This window comes from Calidris pugnax, unplaced genomic scaffold, assembly GCF_001431845.1.
Source record: "Calidris pugnax isolate Ruff unplaced genomic scaffold, ASM143184v1 scaffold23, whole genome shotgun sequence".
Taxonomy (NCBI): domain Eukaryota; kingdom Metazoa; phylum Chordata; class Aves; order Charadriiformes; family Scolopacidae; genus Calidris; species Calidris pugnax.
The window spans coordinates 3,291,391-3,314,515 of record NW_015090772.1 but is presented as its reverse complement, the minus strand read 5'-3'; the positions used below and the strand labels follow the sequence as shown (position 1 = coordinate 3,314,515).

The window sequence follows — 23,125 nt, the reverse complement described above, 5'->3', positions numbered from 1 at the left end:
TGACTGCTTGTGGCAATGAAGCTTATTTTGGCAAGATAAAATGACATTAGCATAAATACATGTATTTTTGCTGACGTAAAACGCCTCCCAGCAAAATCCTACTACTGGAGATTAAGCTAAAGTCTGCAGCCACAAGGTCTCTAATAATCTGGAGCAGAAAAGTGCTGGGGAGCAGAAGAGGCACGCTGAAAGGCAGAAAGAAGACAACTAGCTCTTTCCAACAGAGACCATTTAAGGTTGCCAGCAGCAGGACTCCAGAGCTGAAGTTGAGCCCTTATTCTGGCCCCAACAAAATCAATTTAAGTGTTGCCATTTAATTGAAGAGGCCAGCTGGCTTAAAACAATCTAGAGACAAGCAGAGAACAATCTCCTGCAAACCTGCTTGCTCCTGGGCTCAGAAGGGGAGCTTGATGGGCAGTGCCTAAACCCCCTCACCTTAGCCCTTGCATCACAGAACCTGGTGCAGAAAGCTCTCTGCCATGTGAACTGATGATCAACTTTTTTGGGCTAAAAAATACTTAGTCATCCTAAACCAGCTACCTCGGATACTTATACCCATTGCCAGCGTTTTGGAGCAGCTCTGCAGGCAATGTTGGAGTATCTGCTGTTGATGGAGGTTAAACCATGAAGCATTATCACAGCAGCTGGAGATACTGCCGACTTTCCAGCTACCTGTGGTAAGCCTACACTTCTCATGTGTCATATTATTTTTCTTCCTGATTGAAGGAAGTGTTGCTACCCTCATACTAAGGTTAGAGGAGAACCTCTTGTTGGGCAAGAAACATGTGGCGGGAGATCCTACACGTGCCCATCTACCTACACTTCCAGCCCTGGCCCAAGCTCTGCTCTGCAGGCCACGGGTGGCAATTAGGGGCTCCTAGGACCCCATCACAAGTGACAACTGGTCGCACAGCCGTGCCAACGATCTCAGGAGCAGTGAGTGCCCCTTCCACGCTTCTCCACCAACATCAGAGGTCTGTTCCTAAAACTGCCCACCAGCAGGACAGCCCAAGTCCCCTGCACGGAGCCGCCCTCACCCAGGTGAGATGCTCTCCCCCTCCATGCTGACAGCACTGCGCTCCGTACACACGCAGCAATATTTTTTATTCATAATAAGAGCCAGGTCCCCTACAATAATCACAGAGCACTAATGGCTCCAGGCAGGTTGATGAAAAAAAATTAATTTGGGCTAATTTGTCAGAGACCAGGGAAGTACGTATTAGAACACAGGTATCATTTACTGGGCTTGCAGCATCTCCATCATACAGATAGTTTGCAAGGCTTCTGGAGCAGGGGCTCTTTATTCCTTGAGACACACAATCTCACTAGGGCAACATCACAGAAACAGAACAAAATAAACTATTGACTGAAAAAGCGGCTACGTGTTGATATCTGCCACCTTACAGGCAATTAAAATGTGAATATTATACTGCCTTATAAGGGCAAGGAACTCTATATTTATTTTACTCCCATCACTAGTACAAATATGATACTAATTCTGAGAAAACGGGCATCCAAAAGTCTAAAGGAATAAATGAAGTACCTGAAAATCAATAAAGTTGAACAAAACACTCATTAGTATTGAAGTCTTGTTCAAACACTTGGCAGGGGACTGAGCCAACATTTGCAGACTCATATAACTCAAGTGATCAATCAACTTACAAACCAAAGAAGCAAATGTGAGGTAAACTGCATTCTATGCATCTGTGTCTCTGACTGTATATTATTCTTTTTCACCCATAATTCATCCTCACTCAGTCTGACTTGTCACAGAGTGACTGTGGGCAATTTATCAACCACTTGAGCATGAACTCCAAGCGCTGCTCTTCTCCTCCCATCTCCCCCAGCCTCCTCACGCTGTCTCAGGGCACAAGGCAAGCTAAAAAGTAGGGCACAGTTAGGGTAGGAAAATTGTTTTCTTGGTAGAGTTCCTTTATTCTTGGTAAGAAACAAATACACCTTGACAGAAATGGATTTAACTACCACTTGGAGAAGGGAGAGGGTTTGCTTGAGCTACTCACTCATAGGGACAGTCTGCAGGCCATGTAAATGAGAGCCCAAATTTGTTTAAAAACCAAACCAAAACAAAACAAAACCCTATCTTCAGTTGTTTTCCTGGCAGAAAGTGCAGTCATTGGAAAGTCGCTGGAGGGGAAGGAGTCAACAGCTTGGTCCCAAACCTCCTCTGAGAGATGGGAAGAGCTAACCAAAGATTTAACAGCAACCCCATGAGTGGCAGCCTGTCCTCTCTGGTCGATAGGCCAAGCATTTCACCACAGATCTAATTTCTGCAGGGGAGCCACCTCAGTTTAAACAGCCCCTCTCTCCAGACTCATTAGCCTCACTCGCTGCGCAGCCACGGAGAGTCCATCCCGCTCTTCAAGTGTAGTTCCCTGCCTGCATCCTCTTTCACTCCAAGGGGCACCTTGAACTTCTGCTACCAGCAGAAGTCAGGGTGCAGGGAGGTTTCTGCTTCTCTTTGTTGCCCTCAAAAAGGAAGTAAGTCCATATAAAAATCTAACTCTCAGGCTGGCAGCGCGGTGGATGTGCAGCCACCATTGCTACAGCTTCTGCTGTCCTCCTGGGTGACCTGCTGCACTGGGGGATGGTGGAGCCTGACAGCCTCTGCTGGACTCTCACCTTTGCCTTCAGGACTCCTAATTTAGGGGGGGAAAAAAAAAAAAAAAAGAAAAAAGAAAGGAAGAAAGGAGAAAGGCCCCACAGTCACTGATAGGGTCTCTGCTGCTCTTAAAAGTGCAGAGGAGAGAAAAAAACCACTCAATTACCAGGGCAGAATGTCCTAGAGATTCACAAATGTTTGTGGGGTGAGTAAAGACCTGGTAATCATTAAGTGAGCTTGCAGGAGGGTAGCTCTGATGGACCTTGGGGAAGGATGGAAGGACCCATGGACTGTTTTACCAGATGGTTTTTATCAGGGTTAGGTTGATGGTTGGACTAGAGGATCTTAAAAGGTCCCTTCCAACCTAGACAATTCTATGATTCTATGATTTAGATGCAGAATTTCTGAAGAAACTTGTTTGATGTTTAGGCAAAATCCTGGTTGAGTCAAGTTAGTGTGGGCCCCCTTTCAGCTGCCTGTCCTCTTTCTCTTTCACCCCTGCCTGGTTGCACACCCATATATTTCTGTGTTGGCAAAGCGTGGAACACAGTAGTCATAGGGGACACACACCTGCTATTAAACAAATGTTAGTGCCATTTGTGGAAGGCAAGTGTTTCTCCAGGTCTTAGTATTGGCAGAACTAAATCCATCTTGGAGATGGACTCAGCAAAGCCCGTAAAGGGGCTCTGACTGATTTCAATGGCTGTTGGATGAGGCCCTATGGAAAACATCTTCTGCAAACCTTTAGAAATCAACTATGACTTTATCCATCCAGACACAGGGAAAAAAGATTTCCAAAACCAGATGCCTGACCAAATCACTTGCTTTTTGACACTGCCAAACAACCACCATCACTCACAGGTTTTAGTGTGACTGAGGATGAACGATGATGGCCAAAAAAACCCCCAGGTAACCGTACATCACAAAAGCAGTGGTAACTAAACATGTTTCCAGCCTGTGGCAAAAAGATTATGCATGTTACCTTAAACCTCTTGCATTGCAGACTAATCCAAGTCAAATAGCCCTGCATCTGCAGCGGGTAACTAGCACCAAACAGGCTGCCAGAGCAGATCAGGCAACGTGGGGGTGACTTGTCATGCCATGGTAACAAGGTGAACCTCAGCTGAGTATCCGCTTTGGAGTCATGGTACCACTTTTAACAATGAAGTCTGGGGACAGATTTTATTTTCCCTGCTCTTCTTCTCTGAGCCAAACTGGTACAAGAGGATTTGGCCTTGGAATTCCCACTTTCCCATAACCATCTTATTGATGCTCCACTCAGCTAAGGCGTGTTATCTACCTTTCATTCAAACAGACATTTCCTAGAAGTGTCCGTGCACAAAATGTTGATGTTTATTTCCCAGATGATGCATATACAATGGAAGCCTCTGTACTCTTCAGTTCCAGCTGAAAAGACCTTCCACAATCTGTAGTTTTGAAAAAAATGGAAAACCAACTCACCTTTGGAGGAGGGTAGAGATGACAAAGTGGTTGTCCTGGATCCTGTTTACACAGCTTCAAGGAATGGCAGACCACATCGGCATTCATTTCTCTGTCTATGCTGAAAGAAATGGTGCGAAAACAAAGATTATCACGTTCTTCTGGGTGCTTGAAAGTGGAAGCTATTTCCATGGGGAGCTAAATCTCCCCAACGCCAAACTATAGCCTCAGCTCCCTTCACTGTGGCCCATAATCGCTGCTCAGTATGGCGGTGGGTCCTAATGATTTTCTGCCACAGCATCCTATTCAGCATTTAAAATTGAATCCCGGGACGATGAAAAAGCACCATGCTTTCTATGCAGCACCTGAATCAAATACATTATGACTGTTCTGTTTTTTAATCAGTCATAAGGCTGACAAAGATTTAAAGGTTAAAGTTAATGCATATGCAATTTGGCAGATATGAATGTTCAATCATTAACTCAAGAAAATAACCAGAAATCCTTCAAAGATCCTTAACCTTTAATCACCAAGCACAAGTGCTAGGATTGCTTCTTTCTTTTTTGGGACACACCTCTGAGCTAATCAGGAATTAAATTAAAATGTTTGATTACAGCACTTCTTAGTCCTGTAAGCACTTTGCAGTCCCTTGGCTAGTTTTAAAAATAAAAATAAAGACCCTGGGGAGGAAGAAAGTCTAGCAAAAGCTCTGTTAATTAAACAAAGACATTTCAAAGAGGAATAAAATGACCTACATTTTATTTTATTAATCACTTACATTACTTGGTAGGCTTCCCCAAGAGTGCGTATTAAGGTCGGGGCTGAGAGCATGTAGGGGCTGACAATTAAAAAGCCTGATTAAAGGTAAAAGGGAAAGCAAGAGCCAAGTATTACAGCAGCGTGACTCTGTAGAACCTGTCTTGCACACACGGGTTATTCAAATTCCTCCCTCAGCCAAACGAGCTGAATTTCAAAAGGTAATTACATCAGGTGGGCCTGATCTGAGATTCAAATGGAGTATGAAAATGGTTACCAGTGGCAGCCTGTATTTATTCACTCAGGAATAGCTGTGCCAAATGCCAAACCAGAATCACTCTCAAGCATCTCTGCTTTAATAACAACATGATTTTAAGAATGAAACCCCTGCACTTCAACCTGACAGCACATTCAGACGTGTAAAGAACAAACTAAGCAAAGTCTTGAAAGGACACAGCAATACTTACAGCTCGGCTATGTGTGGTCCATAAAGTTCAGCAAGTACGTAGCAGAAACCTTGCAGTTTTTCTAGAAAACATACAATTTTTTAAAGTAACTGAGCACGGTTAAACTGGCTTTGTAACAGTCAAAATGCAGCAGGAGTTGGTTCATTAAGGTGAATGCTGATTTATCTGAGGGGAAGGCGTGTGAATCTAACATCTTGCTATAGCTCCAGGGAATGGGAACCCCCAAATTTCTAACCTTGCCTAAAGTCCTTCCCTGGCTTTAGGCAAGCCACGTGCTAAGGACTAAAAAAGGATAACTAGCATTTGTTAAATGTTCTGAGTATGGCATCATGGAAAAGTCAAAGAAATCATACGTGCCGCAGCATTTTCTAAGCCCTTTGAGCAAACAGCTCAGTAGGTTTGCAAGAAGGAGGAAAACAAATAGATAAATCAAAGCGCAGAAAGTGATGTAGGACCTGACACTACTGCTAGAGCTGCCTCGGAGCTTCTGGGGGGTTTGTGTGAGTTAAGAGAATCTGGTTTGTGCAGAGCAGGAGTAATTGCATTCAAACAAGTATTCAACGCTTTCTGTTTGGCTTCTTTTCACAATCTACAGTCGGGTGCCTTTTCAGGATGCTGGCTCAGGTGGCTTTCTTTAAGCTGGCTGAAATACACCTTCCGTGTCCTCTGGAAGACAGCTCAGCAGAGATTTCTTTAAGGTACTGTTATTAAAAACAAGTGGTCCCCACACCATTTCATAACCACCAAGCTGAGACACTTGTGGGGTTGGAATAAAGGTAAGAGCATGACGGTAGCGCTGGTCTGATAGTTCCCATGGAGGAAAGTTGACTGTTTGTTGGCCTGAAGATGTGAGAGCTAGTTAATTCCATCTGTATCCTGCAAAGGAGGTGTCAGACCTTGTTTCGGCAGGGCTGGTGTTGTGAAAAGCCTTGGAAGAGGCAGGTTCACACAAGTGCGGCGACGCCAAACTTGCAGCTCCTGAAATTCCTGAGCGATGTTCTTTTCTCTTGCACTTCCATTCCCCAGACAAGATAATTATCTGTCCTTGGGGAAGAAAGCATAGAGAACCCTCGTGTTTACCAAAGAAAAGCCTTAGAAACTCGCAAAGAATCCGCTTCCCCCCAATTCTGGGCTGAATATTCAATTTTAAGCAGCATCAGGCTGGACACACAAAGGACAGAGGATCTGCTGCGTACGGGGCGGGTAGTTTTGCTCTGGGGAGGGTACAAATCACCACAGCACGGACTCCATCTGCAGCCCCAGCTGCTCTCCTGCCAGTGCTGCAGACACCCTGGCTGGTACCCTGTGCCCAAGAAAGGAGGACTGGCACCAGAGGGGCACAGCAGTGAATGAAAAGGTAATTTCTCTGACACCCTCCTACTCGTCTGGTGTTGCAGGCAGCTTCTCTAACTACAGGAGCTGATTTTTCCTATCCCGTGCCAGGTGTTTTATTTCAATCAAGTTATTAGCTTCATTTCTTTGCCTCCTTTGCCACATAACTCCTCTCTATTGGCTCTTTAGAAGTAATCTGCAAGTTAAAAATTGGTCTCCTGGCTAGAATTAGATTTTATTCTTGTTCTCCTCAAAGGAAAGACATTGCAGACATCAATAACCCTGTGTTTGGTATCATGGCTGATTAAAACACCCTCTGATGATGTTTGCCCGCGGGGCATCTGGCTCCCTCTAGTAGCCCACAGGAGAAGGTGGCTGGCTTCCCCAATGCCTCCCTGGTGCATCACAGGCGATGGTCTCCTTCTGAGTTTCCCAAACCAGCTGGTTTCCATAACGTTTCTGGTCCTGGAGGAGCCAACTGGCTGCTGGAACCTGTTCTGGTGCCTGCAGGGAAGGGAGGGTTTGGCTGCCGTCAGGCTCTGGGGACCTGATGTTGGGGGTCTGCTGATTCACACGGGTTTCTAGGCGCTGCTTTCCTTATGCATATAGGAAGGTTGACAGGTAATTACTCCGTGGCATAACAAATGATGGGTAGTAAGAAGAACAGCAATAACATAAAGTTATCATTTGAGCACATAGAATCCTCTTGGAAGACACAGATGCCATCCAGGCATTGGCTTCCAGCAAAACAAACCCAAGCCATGGGCAGTGTTTACAGGACTTGCCCTCTGAGCCAGCCTGCACTCGAGCTTTCAGAAATCTCTGACATCTTCTCACACAAGGAGAAGATATTGCAGAGAGAAAGCTCTGTTGGAAGAAGCTGCATGAGTCAAAAAGGAGGGGGAGAGACAGAGAGAGAAAACTATGAATAACTTTGAGCGTTCAGAGGCAAGAGAAGAGCTTAAACCAAACTAAATGCTGGGAAATTTATAAAAAAATTAAAGTATATCTGGTTTTTGCCCTGCTTAGAGATCCCCTAAACTGCCCTGTTCTTATGCGATAAAAGTCCAGAAGGTTTTCCTCTATAGCTTTATAGTCCTAGAAACACGAATTCTGGCCGAAACCCAGAGGATAAATATTTGCAACAAAGATGGTATTAATCATGTTGCCGTTACCACTTGAGCTCTAAGGTATTTACACAGCAGTGGCTGACACAGAAGCAGAGCATGACTCAGAGGCAACACTGGAGGCAGCCAGTCTGAAAGCACATTTCGGGTATCAGACACCTCTGTTTCATCAGGCAGCCAGCCAGCATCCAGGTAAACATACATTCTTGCTAAAAGCATTTTTTAGCACTGTAAATACTGCCCCATTCCCCCAGACCTGGCCTTTCTGTCTGCTCAAGAGCTTTCTTCACTCATGGTGTTACTCTTCCAGTTTTCAAAGGTTTATTGGCCACGTCACTTGAATCACACACATTGCAAATATTTCCATCTAAATAAGGATGTGATTGTGTTTTCTACATAGCCTGTGGGACTGAGTGGGATTGATGGGCACTGATTTTTTTCTCTCTGTTTCTCTAAACATTTTTTGTTCTTGAACATCGTGTAACTTCACTGAATGCTTGATCCAACTGCAACTTGACTGTAATCGAAACCGTAGGAGGCCCTTAAAAAAACCCACACAAGCTCTTAATCCCCTTTCTGGCCCTAGGGAAAGCCCCGTTGCCATTAATTTGTGGCTCCTATTCTTGCAATCTATTGCAGGCACAGGTATAATAATGAAATTGTTCCTTCAGGTGAAATGGCTTGGCCTGCTTTAGTAGGTTTTCTTCACGAGCATCCAAAACTTTTCTATTGTTTCAAGCAGCAAGAGGAAGCTGTTGATTCCTGTGGGGCTGCGACATTCACCTCCTGGGAGAGGATAAATCAGGTTACACTGTAGCTCCCACACAATCCATAGGATTTTTCACTCCTTTCAAGCTCGGGGTCAGTTTCTTTCTATTAGGTGTATCCATGCATCTCGTACAAAGTAACTGGATTATACAGATTTAACTAAAGGGATAATGGGATTTTATGGGTGTAAAGAATGGCAGCTGAAAAGAAATATCTTGACACGTCAGAGGAACAAGGTCCACCGAGTGAATCATGAACACAGAGCTAGCATGTCGTATTTTAAAGAGGAAAATTGTATTTTAATAGCAGGATCAGCACGTCTAATTGTAACTTCATGGTTATGTGCCTGTAATTTAAAACACTGAGGATATGACTTATGGAATAGAAATCAGATAAGCGTCGTTCCATCAATGAATGAATCCCAGCAATTACCTCCCTGCCCCATCCTGCATCCTCTCTTGGAAAGGAGGGAATTAATATTCTGCATGCATCTTCCGTGAAACTAGGGTCTACAGAGCAAGATGGTTTCCCAGAGATACAATTCATGAAGTCCTATATGAAGGACTTTTTAACGAAAAATCCTAAGCCATCTTTTTACATTCATAATGTTAAAAAGATATCATGAATGTGAGATCTAGTTACTTAAATAGTTATAGGATTGGTCTGTGAGGCACAAAGCTATTCTGGCATTCCAACTGGTCTCTATTTAGGGGTGTGCATTCAGGCAGCTAAGCTCCTTTGGGTAGATAAAATCAGGGACAGAAAAAGGGGAGTCTACATATATTCATATGGAATAGCTACCACTTTTGAAATTTGTATCATCAGTTACATTTCAATAGCTTTTCTGCACAGACCAAATGCTCACGTCTTACACCTGTCAACCTCAGCTCATTTTTGAGATTTTTTACAATAATGGCTTCCTATACCTGCTGAAAACATTTTCATCTTGGCAGTTGCTCTAAAGACCCATATCAACGAGAAAGAGGAGCGGTTGGGCATACAGTCAATCTATTCCTAAGCTGCTAAGTGGAGAGAAACAGAGGGAAGGGTGTTAGTGCTCACACACATGTGGGGTCCATCCAACCCCATTCACTCCAACTTTGGGATAAAAATCCCAGCTCTGAAGCCAAGTGAGCCACGCCATTCACTTCCCTGCAAATAGCACCTTGCTGTCTTCCAGCTACATTCATTTGAGACGCTGCACGAGAAGTGAATAAAGTTTTTTTTTCAGACTCCACGTGTGAATTTTTAATTAACAGAGAAATACTGCAGCACCAGCAGAACATATGGTGGATTACTGGGTACTTACCAGGTATGTAGTTGCACAGTCTCTCCACGGCTGCTTTTACGGTACTGTTGTGCCACTGTGCAAGCTGTTCAATCACAGACACCACAAGCACGCACCCTTCAAACAAACAAACAAACAAACAGAAAGAGGGGCTGTGGTTATCTGCAAAGTGGGGGGAAGCATCCCGCGCTACAGAAGTATTTCAGGCATTGTTGGGCATTTCATTTCTTGAGATGCTCCAACAGCGGCTCACTATTCAAGGGGAAAAAATATCTGTGAATTTCTGTCTTTATTCAAAACCTGTGAGTTATCTCAGAGAGAATGGCGATGCCAGAGTAGTCCACAGAACAGCCTGGCTTTTACAGCACTAGATGTTGCTCCTGAAAAAAACGATTTTCCATCCTTTCAAGGATGAAAATCCAGGACCCGAGGGGACAGCCAGCATTACAACTGCCTGCTTGGCCACCTGCTCTCTCATTATTTCTCCCAAGAAAAAAGGCACAGATCTGCACTTGACAGGACTTCTGCACCTCTCCACACAGGCCAAACAGAGAGCTACCGAATCTGAAAAACAAATGGGTGTGACTGCCTGCAGAAGAGACATCGTGAGGCAGATGTATGTGCTGACCACCACAAAGCATCCACGACGTCCGTTCTTCCCAGCCTGTCCTCTGAAGCCCAGCGGTGCTTGGCAGGCATAGTGCTGCTGGGCCCAGCTGTGCTTTCACTAAAGCCAAAATGTCTTCAGAGTTCATTCTGTTCTCCTTCTGTTGTTGGAAAGAAATCATTTCCTACAACCTATGAAGCTGTTGAATTTTCATCATTAATGTGAGTGTGAGCAGGGCTAAAGCCTAGTTGCTCCTTGGACCGGCTGTGTGGCCAAGACCCAAGAGCTTGCACACTGTAGTGAGACACTTCTTGAGATGTGCAGCACCTTGGGACGAAGTAGGTTCCATGTGGTTCCCACATAGCACTCATTCAAAATCCACGTGAGGTTCCATGTGGTTCCCACATAGCACTCATTAAAATCCACGTGATCATAGAACCATAAAATTGTCCGGGTTGGAAGGGACCTTTCAGACCATGTAGTCCAACCATCAACCTCACTCTGATCAAAACCATCACCAAACCATGTCTCTAAGCACTAGGTCAACCTGGCTTTTCAATCCCTCCAGGGATGGGGCCTCAACCACTGCCCTGGGCAGCCCAGTCCAAAGCTTAATTTCAGTGGAAACATTTTTCATAATCTCCAATCTGATCCTCCCCTGGTGCAACTTGAGGCTGTTTTCTCTTGTCCCATCGCCTGGGACTTGGGAGAAGAGACCAACCCCCACCTCTCTACAAACTCTCTCTACCCCCAGTCAGTGATGACCATAAATAGTCCCCTTCAAGTTGATTTTAAGTTGCTATAGGCCAGCACTGTGCTCTCTCTTTCTGCAGTGGCTTCAACATTCTATAAAGAAGCCACATTTTTCAGACCTGGCAGCCAGAGTGAGGTCCCTGCCTGGCCTCAGGGCCTGTGTAACAGAGGTGGGTATCGCAGGCAGGACACAAGGACTCAGGATGCTAGTTTTCCAGCAGCCTGAATAAAGATTTCTCTTCGAAATTGCTGGAGCCGAACCCTGTTTCCTGCCCTCTGCAAAAAATCTCAGCTCTCAGGACTTGCTCTGACACGGTCCAGAAATAGAGGTGAGCTGCAGCATCAGGATGGGTCTGCAGATCCACCTTTTCCCAAAGCTCAAGAGCAGCAGCATTCACGTTTTCAGACTGGTACAGCTTTTCAAAGTGAGCTTTTAAATACCTCCCAAGTACCCCTGCCTATGTGCTATTAAATCAAAGTGCTGGTTTTCAACATAAATAACTTTGATGCTCCTATGGATCAAGTAGCAAATCGAAGAGGAGGCAATACAATTGGAACTTGCTGTAAGACCAATATCTTTGAGTCTTCTATTACTTCTTCTACCCCAAATACAGTAATCCAGTGGAAATCAGAGTGAACTTGCCACATATTTTGCAGGGATAAAAGCCCACTTCTCCATACTTATTAAATAAAACATTCACTCAAGGTCCTCTGCAGAATGATTTATAAAGCTTGCTAAGAGCCATTACCTCCAGTCAGCCTAAAAAATAAGAGAATAAACGGCAGCAGATACAACCAAGAAAAAACCCTGAAGCAAGTTATTTCTTCTCCCCTCCTCCCTGCCCCCTCCTCCAATAGCCACAGGCTAGCCCAAGGAATTAACAGTTAATTAAAACACAATAGCTCATAAAGAAAAAAAGTCAAATAATAAAGACCCAAACTAAAACCAAAGGGGACATCCAAGCTGGAGAGCAAAGCAAGCTCAGGACTTGGGTGAGAAGAACAACCCAGGGCCATCTGGTTCCTGTTTAACCCCTAGTGGGTGCCTCATCCCATGCCACGGCCCAGGCAAGGTGTGTGTTTGTGCTGGGGCCAGGTCCCCAGAGCACATGTGGACGAGGCCGTGCAGTCAAGGGAGAAGGAGTTGAGGGGTGCAAGAGACTTCAGCGGTCTGGGTGCAAGCCGTGCCCTGCACTGGCCACAGAGACAGAAAAGAGACCTGGCTTATTTTCAAGGCCTTCTGTGTCTGTTTTATTCATGAGGATGGAGGCTCAGAAAAATTAAATGACCAAAATGATGCTTTAACCACAAAACCGCATATTTTTTATGTGCCCTTCTTTTTTCTCTTAGCAAGGTCAGGCCTTCGTCTAATAATCTTGCTCTCCAGAAGGCAGAAAGACAAAAAGGAATCCAAGCAGAAAGAGGGAAAGGGAGCTAGTCCTTTGATATTTTCTCAAGGAGACAGCTTTTGTTGTTTTACCTCTCATTCCTTTGCACCAGGAGCTTGAGGAAGCTAGGAATGAGGTGGTGACAGCGCTCAGCAGACATGGGTCCAGGAGTCCACGAGGGGTGAAGGTAAAGAGAAGGAAACTCAGAGGTTAGCAATGTTAGCAGAAGACAGAGGAGCTGGGAGAGCAGACAGTCCCCAAAACACAAGCTGAAGCAGAACTGGGCACGGGGGCAAGCGGGTGACAGCAGTGGAGCGGACACCAGTGTGGCTTGAGGAGTAGGACAGCCTGACCAGATCATGACATTGCAAGCCTGGATGCAAAGTGAGGGAAGAAGCCCTGTTGTGAGCACAGGCACGAGCTCAGACACAAGGCCACAAGGTGAAAACAGGGATGTCACATCCCTGATGCCCAGTAACCTGTCACAGCAGGGAGCTGACAGCATCACCGTCTGCAGCAGAGAGAACTGATGCTCATTTTGCCTGTGCTGGGTAACCTGGCACTCCTCCATCTTCACCTGGGAAACAGGGGGATCCAACTGTGTCTAGCTTTTTAAGAGCTTGTCTACCACCTCTGGCACCCCTCATCCTCTGGGGGAACAGGAGGTACCATGCACCACCACAATGAAGCTTGCAAAAGTGCTGCTGGTGAGAGCAGGACGCTGCCCTCTTCACCTCACCACCAGGACCACGGCTCATGCTTCCTGTATCGTGGTGGATCTGCTCCAGCTGTGAGCAGAAATCAACCTCCACAATGTCTCTGCTTTCAGTTACGGCATCCTTGGTTGCCCAAATGTTGGCTCCAGTGCTGCAAGGAGAGGTTTTCATTTCAGTGTAAAAGTTTGCCCGATACGAACATCAACGCAACAAGTTGACCCTCCTGCTTGCACCAGGAGAGACCAGTTCACGACACAGACTCACACCTTCACAGAATCACAGAATCTGCATGGTTGGAAGGGATCTTTGAGATCATCGACTCCAACCATACACACACAAAACAAAACCCCCAACAATCTCAGGCACTAGAGCATGCCCTGAAGTGGAACAGGTTGCCCAGGGAGGTCGTGGATGCCCCATCCCTGGAGGGGTTCAAGGCCAGGCTGGATGGGGTTTTGGGCAACCTGGTCTGGTGGGAGGTGTCCCTGCCCAGGGCAGGGGGGTTGGAACTCGATGATCTTGAAGGTCCCTTCCAACCCAAACCATTCTATGATTCTACGATCTACACGTTTCTTAAATCCCTCCAGGGATGGTGACTCCACCACCTCCCTGGGCAGGCCGTTCCAGTGCCTGACCACCCTCAGTAAAGTCATTCTTCCAAATATCTAATTTAAGCCTCCCCTGCCCCAACTTCAGACCATTTTTTCTGGTCCTGAAAATTTCCTCTGGTCCTGAGAGGACCAGCAGGTGAGGAAAGAGCTTGCCCGCCATACCTCAGTGCACCACTTTTACTCTGAAATGGAATTTTTCACCCCAAGGGCAGGCTCAGCAGCTTGCCGAATGATTCGTCCCAAGATGGGGGTGCAAAGAAGCTCCTCTCTCTCTGACTCGGATGTTGCCCACACGACTTGCATTTTCCTTATCACAGGGAGGTCTTCTGGCCTCCAGCAGAGGTGGTGCAGAGAAAGGGGCTTATGGACAAACAGCCTGAATGCTCCAAATCCAAGAAGTTAGGCTGGGGATAAAAATACCCCTGGTGTTCCCATTTTGTCTGTTGTACAAGAATCACAGAATCTTCATGGTTGGAAGAGATCATTGAGATCATTGAAGAAGACAGACTCCACTGAAGGTGTGAGTTTCTTGCTCATATTTGTCAAAGTACCACAGGAAAAAATAGCTATTATGGTTCAGCTCTGCCAAATAGAAACAGAATTCTTAATCACAAACACGCAGGTAACCCTACTCAGGGAGCGGCATCCCAGCAAATAAATGGAAAATTTTCATGTTGATTAAGTCAGACACTTTTGTGTCTCTCAAACCAGACCCAAAGGGAGCTTTGCTTTGCCTGAGAATCAACAGAGCCATCGCTGAGTTTGTGCAGAACTTAATGTAGTACCTTGGGCTACGAGATGCTCTATGAATATAAATAACAATAATAGCCTGACTACTTGGGAAAAACCCACAGAGCTGAACTTCAAAGTGTTTGCTCTCCTAAACTAGTCTTTACTATCACAGAGAGGATGCTTCTGGTCACACTATTATACCCTCCCCGCCTTGGGCACCTGCAAACAACACCTTGGTTATTCAAATGCTCCCCCACAAATGCACTTATTCCAGATGAAACGTAATGCTTCATGGGACAAGCTGGTAAAGTTTTGACTGATTTTCAAAGGGGTCTGCAGTTCCAGCTGGGGCATCCCCAGACTCAGTAACCATGGCTGAAATCTCTGGACCTGAATCTGGGGAGTCTTCCTACCCTCTGGTGGGAAAGGTGGTCCCCAGGAACGTGTGCCACCAACATGTGCCACCAGTTGATCTGCCTTCTGTTTCCCCAATCTACTCGAGCTTTTATCAGGTGCCCTTCATCCACTTCTCTTTACTCTTCGTGGTCTGCTGGCACCCCTTATTGCTCTGCCATAGGCCATGCCCCAGGGGACACCTGTTTATGTTTGGGCTCTGCCGGCCTCAAAGCCTTTCATTTAGACTGATGTCACTGGGAGCAGTTTTGGGGCTGGAGATTGTAAATTATTCAGGAAAAGGGTGGAACCCTGGGAGGAGGAAGGAGAAATGTCTAAGAGAACTCACTGTAGTCCAGGGAGTCTAACCCACCCATGGTCCCCATTTCTTTGGATAAAAATATGCTTCCCCAAGTAATTCAGGTTCATCCTCAAGGAGAACCTACCTATCTCCTGTGTTGGGCTACAGGTAAAACCTCAAGAGGTCAGCATCTATAAATTAAAGCTAACTCAGACTACCCTTATGCCTACAAACCTATTCTCTTTTTGATCATATATATCATCTTCCTCTGGATTTAGTGTCAGAAAAAGAATTCACTGTTGGCTGCAGCACAGGAAACCACTACCCTCTAACAAAATCAACAGAAATCTCCCTGCACACCAAATATCATAGAAACATAGAATGCTTAGAGTTGGAAGGGACCTTAAAGATCATCCAGTTCCAACCCCCTGCCCTGGGCAGGGACACCTCCCACCAGAGCAGGTTCCTCCAAGCCCCATCCAGCCTGGCCTTGAACCCCTCCAGGGATGGGGCAGCCACAGCTTCTCTGGGCAACCTGGGCCAGGCTCTCACCACCCTCACAGCAAAGAATTTCTTTCTGGTATCTCATCTAAATCTCTTCGAATTTCACCTCAAGAGGTCAGCGGTCAGCATCTATAAATTAAAGCTAACTCAGACTACCCTTATGCCTACAAACCTATTCTCTTTTTGATCATATATATCATCTTCCTCTGGATTTAGTGTCAGAAAAAGAATTCACTGTTGGCTGCAGCACAGGAAACCACTACCCTCTAACAAAATCAACAGAAATCTCCCTGCACACCAAATATCATAGAAACATAGAATGCTTAGAGTTGGAAGGGACCTTAAAGATCATCCAGTTCTCAAGATGGGGTTGGCTTTTTGGGCTGCCAGTGCACATGGCCAGGTGATGTTGATCTTCTCATCCACCAACACCCCCCAGTCCTTTTCCTCAGGGCTGCATCACCAGAAATGCTAGCCAGCTATCCTAGCTTTTAATGGATCTTAATTCTGCTGGCTAAAAACGGAAAATAATTATTTAGCTAAAAAGGACAGGGGGAAATTAGCTGTCTTTGACAGTAATTAATACTGCTTTAATTACTTATGATGTGTGTGATAATATAAACTTTTTGACACTCTGACATCAGTAGAAAAGCTCTTCCAGATCTGGACAGTCATTGGCAGCTATTCCTTGCTTTTAATCTAGTCGATATTTAGATGCAATTTATTTCTCATCCTGAGCTAGGCACATATAAGGCAATGTAGAGAGGCTTCTCTCTACATAATTAAAGGTTAAAAAAGCTCTAACTTTTTAATAGTTGCGCATGATTTTCTTTAGAAACAAGTTTCAAGAAATTGACTCGGCTGTCACATTTCAATAATAGGTTTCAGTGCCTTGACAGGCTGAAGGATGTTTTCTCTGGAAGAAATTCATTGGTATTATAATGCCCACCAGCCATTAGAAACTAGACTCTGGTATTAATAAAATGCCTGTCTCTTTTAGCGAGTTTGTCCCATCTGCTATTAATTTCTGAAGAGATAAGAGAAAACCATAACCATTTTGCTCAGCAGCAGTAATCTGAAGGCTCACACGTCAGGAAGTACTTCGCTCCGTGTATTTGAAAAAAGCATGTAATAATAAAATGACATTTCCAATAAGCTCAGAGAAAAAAAAAAATCGTACCCCAATAATAAAATCAGAGCTAGAGAAATTCATTTCTTAGCCATGAAGCCTCTGGCAGTTTGAGCAGACTATTTAACTTAATCCACTTCTGCCGCACACGTTTGAAAGGCTCTATAATTAGAATTATACCTAGGGATGTCAAGAAGTGTCTGCATAGTGAAAGCTGCCTCTCTACATTTCAGATTTGTAGATATATTTGTCTGAGTAAAACTCTGACAAGCAGAACTTCTGGCACCCAATGCATCCTCTGCTCAAACTCTTGGGTGCTGGAGAACTTTCTCCCCACTCCAGCCACATCGCTGTTTCCCAGCCATAAATTAAACATACCCCCTGAAGCGTGAGGAGGAAATAAGCCCTCCAAGAAGGTGGCCTTGGACAGAAATAGTTCCTCTGCAAACCCTGCTGGCCAAGCTGTGGTCACCCTGCTGGCTCCCGGTGGGGCAGGAGCTGGAGCCTCGCTTGGCGAAGCGGCAAATCTTTGCCTCAAGTATCTGCCTGCAGCAGGAAAGACTCTGTAAAAATGGACCCATCTGGTCCATTCCTGGTTCTATATAGATGAAGGTTTTCCTAAAACACAGTCTTTGCTTCTTACATTTAGACAATCAAAGCTGCAGTGCATCTCTTAATTCTCGGAAAGGTGAGGAGTCCCCAGAGACTGTCTACAAAGTCTGTCAGAGGATACTGCAACTTCCCCAGCAGATGTTGTTGATCTGGAGTAAAAACAACTCTTTTTTTCCAAATTTGTCTAATCCGGTTCAACCTGGAACAAGGCATTCCTGTTCGAAATAAGGGGGGGATTTGGTTTGAAATATGGGGAATTAAGAAGAAACAAGGTTTTCTCCTCTGAAATGGGGACATGCAGGGTATTCTTCTCCTCAGACCATGCATACTCCACGTTACAGTACAGGAATGCATTCTTTTTCACTATATTTCACTATATATATATATATATATATATATATATATATATTCCTTCCCAATACTCGTTTTGCCTTCTTTCACTGCTGCTCAGCACCAAGCTGATACTTTCAAAGAGCAGCCCTTTATAACCTCAAGATTTCATTCCAGCATGGAAATACTCAGCTCGAATGACATATTTGTACATACAAAGTTAGGGTAGTTATTTTCCATATATATAGCCAGAGGATCTGTTGCTTTGAAAGCTAATTTCGAAAGGGGATCTGGGTGTTAAAGTCTTTTTACTCAGACTTTTCTTCCTGTTCCATTTACAGTGTTAATGTATTTCATAAAGATACTAAAACGATGGAATATAATAATAGGTATCCATATTCAAATATGTTGGTATATACAAGACCTTTTCCCCCTCCATTTGCTAATTGTCCAAAAATATCTTGCAAATGCTAAAGGGTACGCTACTGCCAAACCTGTCGCTGGGCATAAAATTCCATACAGTAAACTGGCTAAAGAAATTTTTATATGATCAGTACAGCAGCACTTTGAGCGCATTGTAGCTCTGTTATGAAAACAGCAAACCCTTATTGTTATTATTATTTTTGTTGCTCATGCCTCTGCAACGAGACACTTCAGACCCCTAACTTCAGAGCTCTGTTCATTATTTTTTTCCTGAAGACACCCCATGAGGACTCTGGCAGAGTTATACCCGTACACAAAATGCAGTTTCCATCTAGGGGAAGACTCTGGTATCCATACCTGCCAGCCAAATGTATCCCTAGTGTTTTCTACATCACACTTTAAAGAACCCTATTTAACAAAATCTATAACCCCAGGCATTTCCAGTGGAAATGCTTTCTGCATTAATTAATAGAAAAAAAAAAACATGTGTGTACATATACCATTAACATATTTTTCTTTTCCACATCAGGAAAAGGGTATTAAAAATTTACTGAAGCCTGAATGGTGGCAGGATGAGTTAATGCAACTGGCTAGCTTCATCCTTGTGGCAAAGGTTTGACCATTTGAAAATTCTGAATGCACCAAACCTGTTTCAGATACATAGTTCCTAAAACCATTCAAAGCAACTGCCTTAAACATGAGCAGGTTTTTCTGAAGTTCTGTGTAAGGCTAATACATGAACAAGAGGGGGAGGCACACACGTTAAGGCCATCAGCAACCAGACAGTCAATACTAAACAAATAAGATTGTGAAAGGAAACTACCAGCAAGGATCAGTAATGTAAAACATACAAGACGACCCGTGTACACAAATGAACATACAAATATAGATGAGCGTGTGTTTACACACACACATATCTGTATAGATGTAGGTATGCTAAGCATACCTTTTTATTGTGATCGACATATATATTTGCATTTTGGAGCGAAGCTTTCAGTAAGACTTGAGGGGATCTTGCAAATGAAAATTTTACCATCAGTTGTTGAAAAATATGAGTCCCTGTAGAAAATATTCTCATTTTAAGAATAGCTTTTAGTATCTCTGCTGCACTAGTCACGTGCCTGTGGTTTTTCTCTCCAAAGTATAATCATAGGAAAAAATGTTATGGTCAAATTTGGTCTTTATTACTGATCATCAGGCCAAATTTTGCCACTGAGTAAACTGAGCAATGTCGGTGAAGTGAACAGAAGGTGCTGTGGCTTGGCACCGCTTTAGCTGTAATCAAAGTTGATCCCAGCCTTTCAGAGTCAAACACATTGATATTGGGCATGGCCTTTTTACAGAACTCATTGAGCTGTAAATTATATCTTCTGTCATGGTGCCTCCCCAGACAATATGTGCACAGCCACTTTGTCTGAGTGCAAGTTATTAAAAGCCTCCAGCCCCATTTAGCATGTTCCATTGTGTGAAGTTATGGGGGACTCCAAACGCCACCGGTCCTGCTGCCGCTCCGCAGGGCATATTTCATCTCTGCACTCGTGCACAGCTGAAGGGAGGCAAACTGTCGGGGACGTTGACTATCACACAAATCAACACAGGTAGAGATGGGCATTTTAGGCTGCTGGGAAGATCAGAAACTCCCGTTCTTTAACGTAATCAGAGCTGAAAATATGTTTCAAAACCACGCTTCTTCATACGCTAGGAACAATGTGCTCATGGGTGAATGGAAGAGGTGACCCGCAAAGGTTGCGGAGAATGGCATTGTACTGAGCACAAAGGTGGGGAAATGTGCTTCCCCGGCTGCTGACCCACAGGATCTCCACTTTGCTAGCAAAGGAGATGGAAAGTGCTGCTGTCCATCTGTATTGAACGCTCCCTGACTAATCGCCTCATTCCCAAAAGGGCAGCCAAAGTTAATGGCCAAAAAGAGCAGGGCAGCCTGCTGCTGGGAGAAAATAAATAATCCCTGCTCTTTGCAAAGGGTTCTCACGGTCGCAGCGTAGAACCCTCAAAAAGCCAGCCTGGGAGAAGTCCTCTTACCCAAACCTCTGCCCTAGCAGCTGATCTATGGCATCTATGCTGTGCCAAAGGGACAGGGTAGACACAGATCTTTTAAGATCTCTAATAAGGTCTTCTACAGCCTTCTCAGGAACTGATGACGGTGCTCACTTAACACTACCATTAGAAAATTTTCTTCTTAACCTGAATGTCCCTACTGGTATCCATTTCGGTTATTTCTTGCCATAGCTCTTATGAACCTGGAGAGTGGCTCACCACTTCAATGTTTTTGAGGACAGATATCATGTCTTTTCTCAAGTTTTTCTTCTCTAGACTAATTAACTCTAATTTATTCAGCCTCTCTTTATAGCTTATGTTTGTTTTTCTCCAAAGCCTCCTGTCACTCTCCATCATTCTTGATGCACAGCCCCAAAAGGGAAGGCAGAAATTCCTCTGAGGTTTTGCCAACGCTGAGAAAGGTAGCGGGTTACTTCACATGTCTTGTAAGATAACTTCTGTTCACGTCTTGGTGTATGCAGTATGTGCATTCTTCATGACAACGTGCCATCCTTGTGCCACTACAAACCCAGATGAGCTTCCCCAGGGATGCTACCCAGCTGGTTGTTCCTCATCTGCTACGTGTGTCATTGACTATTTCTGCTGACGTGCCTTCAACATACCCATATCAAAATTCTCTTTTCTGGGGGCAAGTATTCCAAATTTTCAAGATGGTTTTGAATTCTCTCCACTGTTCTTGCAAACCTTTTCAGCTTTGTATGAGCTGCCCAGAGAAGCTGTGGCTGTCCCATCCCTGGAGGGGTTCAAGACCAGGCTGGAAGGGGCTTTGAGTAACCTGAGTAACACACAGGAGGTATCCCTGCCTAGGGCAGGAGGGTTGGAACTCGATGATCTTTAATGTCCCTTCCAACTCTATACTTGGAATTCTATATTTCATATAGAATGAATTTAAAATGAATATAGAATGAATTTCATCCTATAATTCTATGATATGAGCTGCTAATCTAATAGCACACTATTTCATTATCCTGGCTAATAAATATATGGAATGATGTTATGTTCAAAACAGAGGTCCAAAAAAGACCTCATTTTGTACATCCTTCTGCTTAGGTAGCGAGCCACTAGTAATTATTCTCTGATCAAGGCCACCCACCAGTTTTACCCTGCCCTGTAGAAGCTTAATCAATGTCACATCTCTCTCAGCCATTACATTAGTGCTGAGGTGGTGCCAAAAGCCTTATTAAAGTCAAGCTGTAACATATACTGCATCTTCTGTGTCTACATGCCATTATCCCATCAGCAAAGAAAACTAGATTGATCTGACACCACTTCTCCTTGATAAATCCAGTGAGGCTCTTACTCATATATACTTTTGAAAGGTGCTCTTATAAAGTTTCATTAACTATTGCAGGATTTTTCTACGAATTGATGTGTAACTGACTGATCTGCAGTCAATTCCCCAAATTTCCTTTCTTCACCATGTTGAAGAGAGATGAATACAGCAGTTCCCTCCTGGCTTTCAGTGTCTCCCCTGCTTTCTGCATCCTCCAGGGCAGCTTCTGCCTTTCCTGAGGTTGCTCCAGATACTTCTGGATGAAGTCACCTTTGCTAGATAACAGGACAATTTCCAAAGCGCCTTTAAGGGCTCTGTCATAATTTGGGGTGGTGGGGGTGTGGAATAAAACCTTTAAAAATGAATCAGAAACAGTAGAAAAATAAAAAACATGATCTTGGGTATGATGAAACATTAACACCAGTGCCAAGTTACTAGTGTTACTGTACTGTCTTTGGGTACCTTAACTTTAACTTAAGTAAAACTTTGCTTGTCCTGTATTTTCCTCATTTAACACATGGGGAAAGTTAAAGACCTGAGTATCTGAAGGGCTCATTCATACTTTAAGAGAATAATACACAGCATCTTGTTCTCAAGATGTCCCCACTGAAATTGTCAGGCTGCAGCTAACAAAAGGGTTTCTGGGTATCATCCTGAATAAATCTCTTATGCCATACTGCCAGCCAGCAACAAACCCAGAAACAAGACCCAGACCCAGCATCCAGCTCCCAAACCAGTGCACTGAGCAACAACTCACAGCCTTTACACGAGGAGAAACAGTTTCACAGGCCTTTGCATGCAGGAAAACATCCTAAAGTCCTTTATCTACCATAAGAAAAAAGCAGAAGAATATATGCAAAGCGTGCAAGAGGCCTGGAGGAAGGGCCTGAGCTAATTTCATGGTATGCAGAAAAAGGGGAATTTTTCCAGCCTGGGGACACAGGAAACACTGACGGAGCAAAGAGACTGTCAGGTGTTGGGAAAACTCTTTCAGTGACAGGGCGAAAGAAAGACCATATATCTATTTAAGAGCAGGTTGGAGATGGTTAGAATTGCACTGATTATCATCAGGTCCTTTCCCCCTCTTTTCCTTAATTGTAAAAGGCAACAGTATTTCATCCTTTTTTAGGTGGGAACACTTTCCAAATGCTTTCTTCTTACACCAATTCCATTATGAAAAGACCTTCTCTGAATGAAGCAGCCAAATTTTTCAAGAAAATGCAGCAAAAATGATGTGACTTTTTCTATAGTTACCGAGGCTGATTAAAACTTCTGTCTAAATGTTTTCTAACACAATTAAGTTTGTCATTAAAGAGTCATCCTGTTTTTTCAGACAAGTAACAACCTGAGGTCAGAAGTGCTCCTCCAGCCCTATTCCTTATCAACATATAGATGCCAACCCAGGATATGCTAAGGGCAGGGCAGTCCCTTGAAGCATCCGGCGGCTTTCCCAGTAAAACCAGAATATACTGGGGGAGG

General features: G+C 44.3%; 1 protein-coding gene across 4 annotated transcripts in view; it reads right to left on the bottom strand.

The window, feature by feature from the left end:
* Positions 1-23,125, bottom strand: part of AOAH (acyloxyacyl hydrolase) — a 109,234-nt gene that overhangs the window by 64,464 nt on the left and 21,645 nt on the right. For all 4 annotated transcript variants that reach the window (XM_014942427.1, XM_014942446.1, XM_014942420.1 and 1 more), the window contains exons 6-8: positions 9,820-9,915; positions 5,284-5,344; positions 4,082-4,181 (exon numbers count right to left, since the gene is read on the bottom strand). In XM_014942427.1, coding sequence (XP_014797913.1) covers positions 4,082-4,181; positions 5,284-5,344; positions 9,820-9,915 — 257 coding nt within the window. The remainder of the gene's footprint in view (positions 1-4,081; positions 4,182-5,283; positions 5,345-9,819; positions 9,916-23,125) is intronic.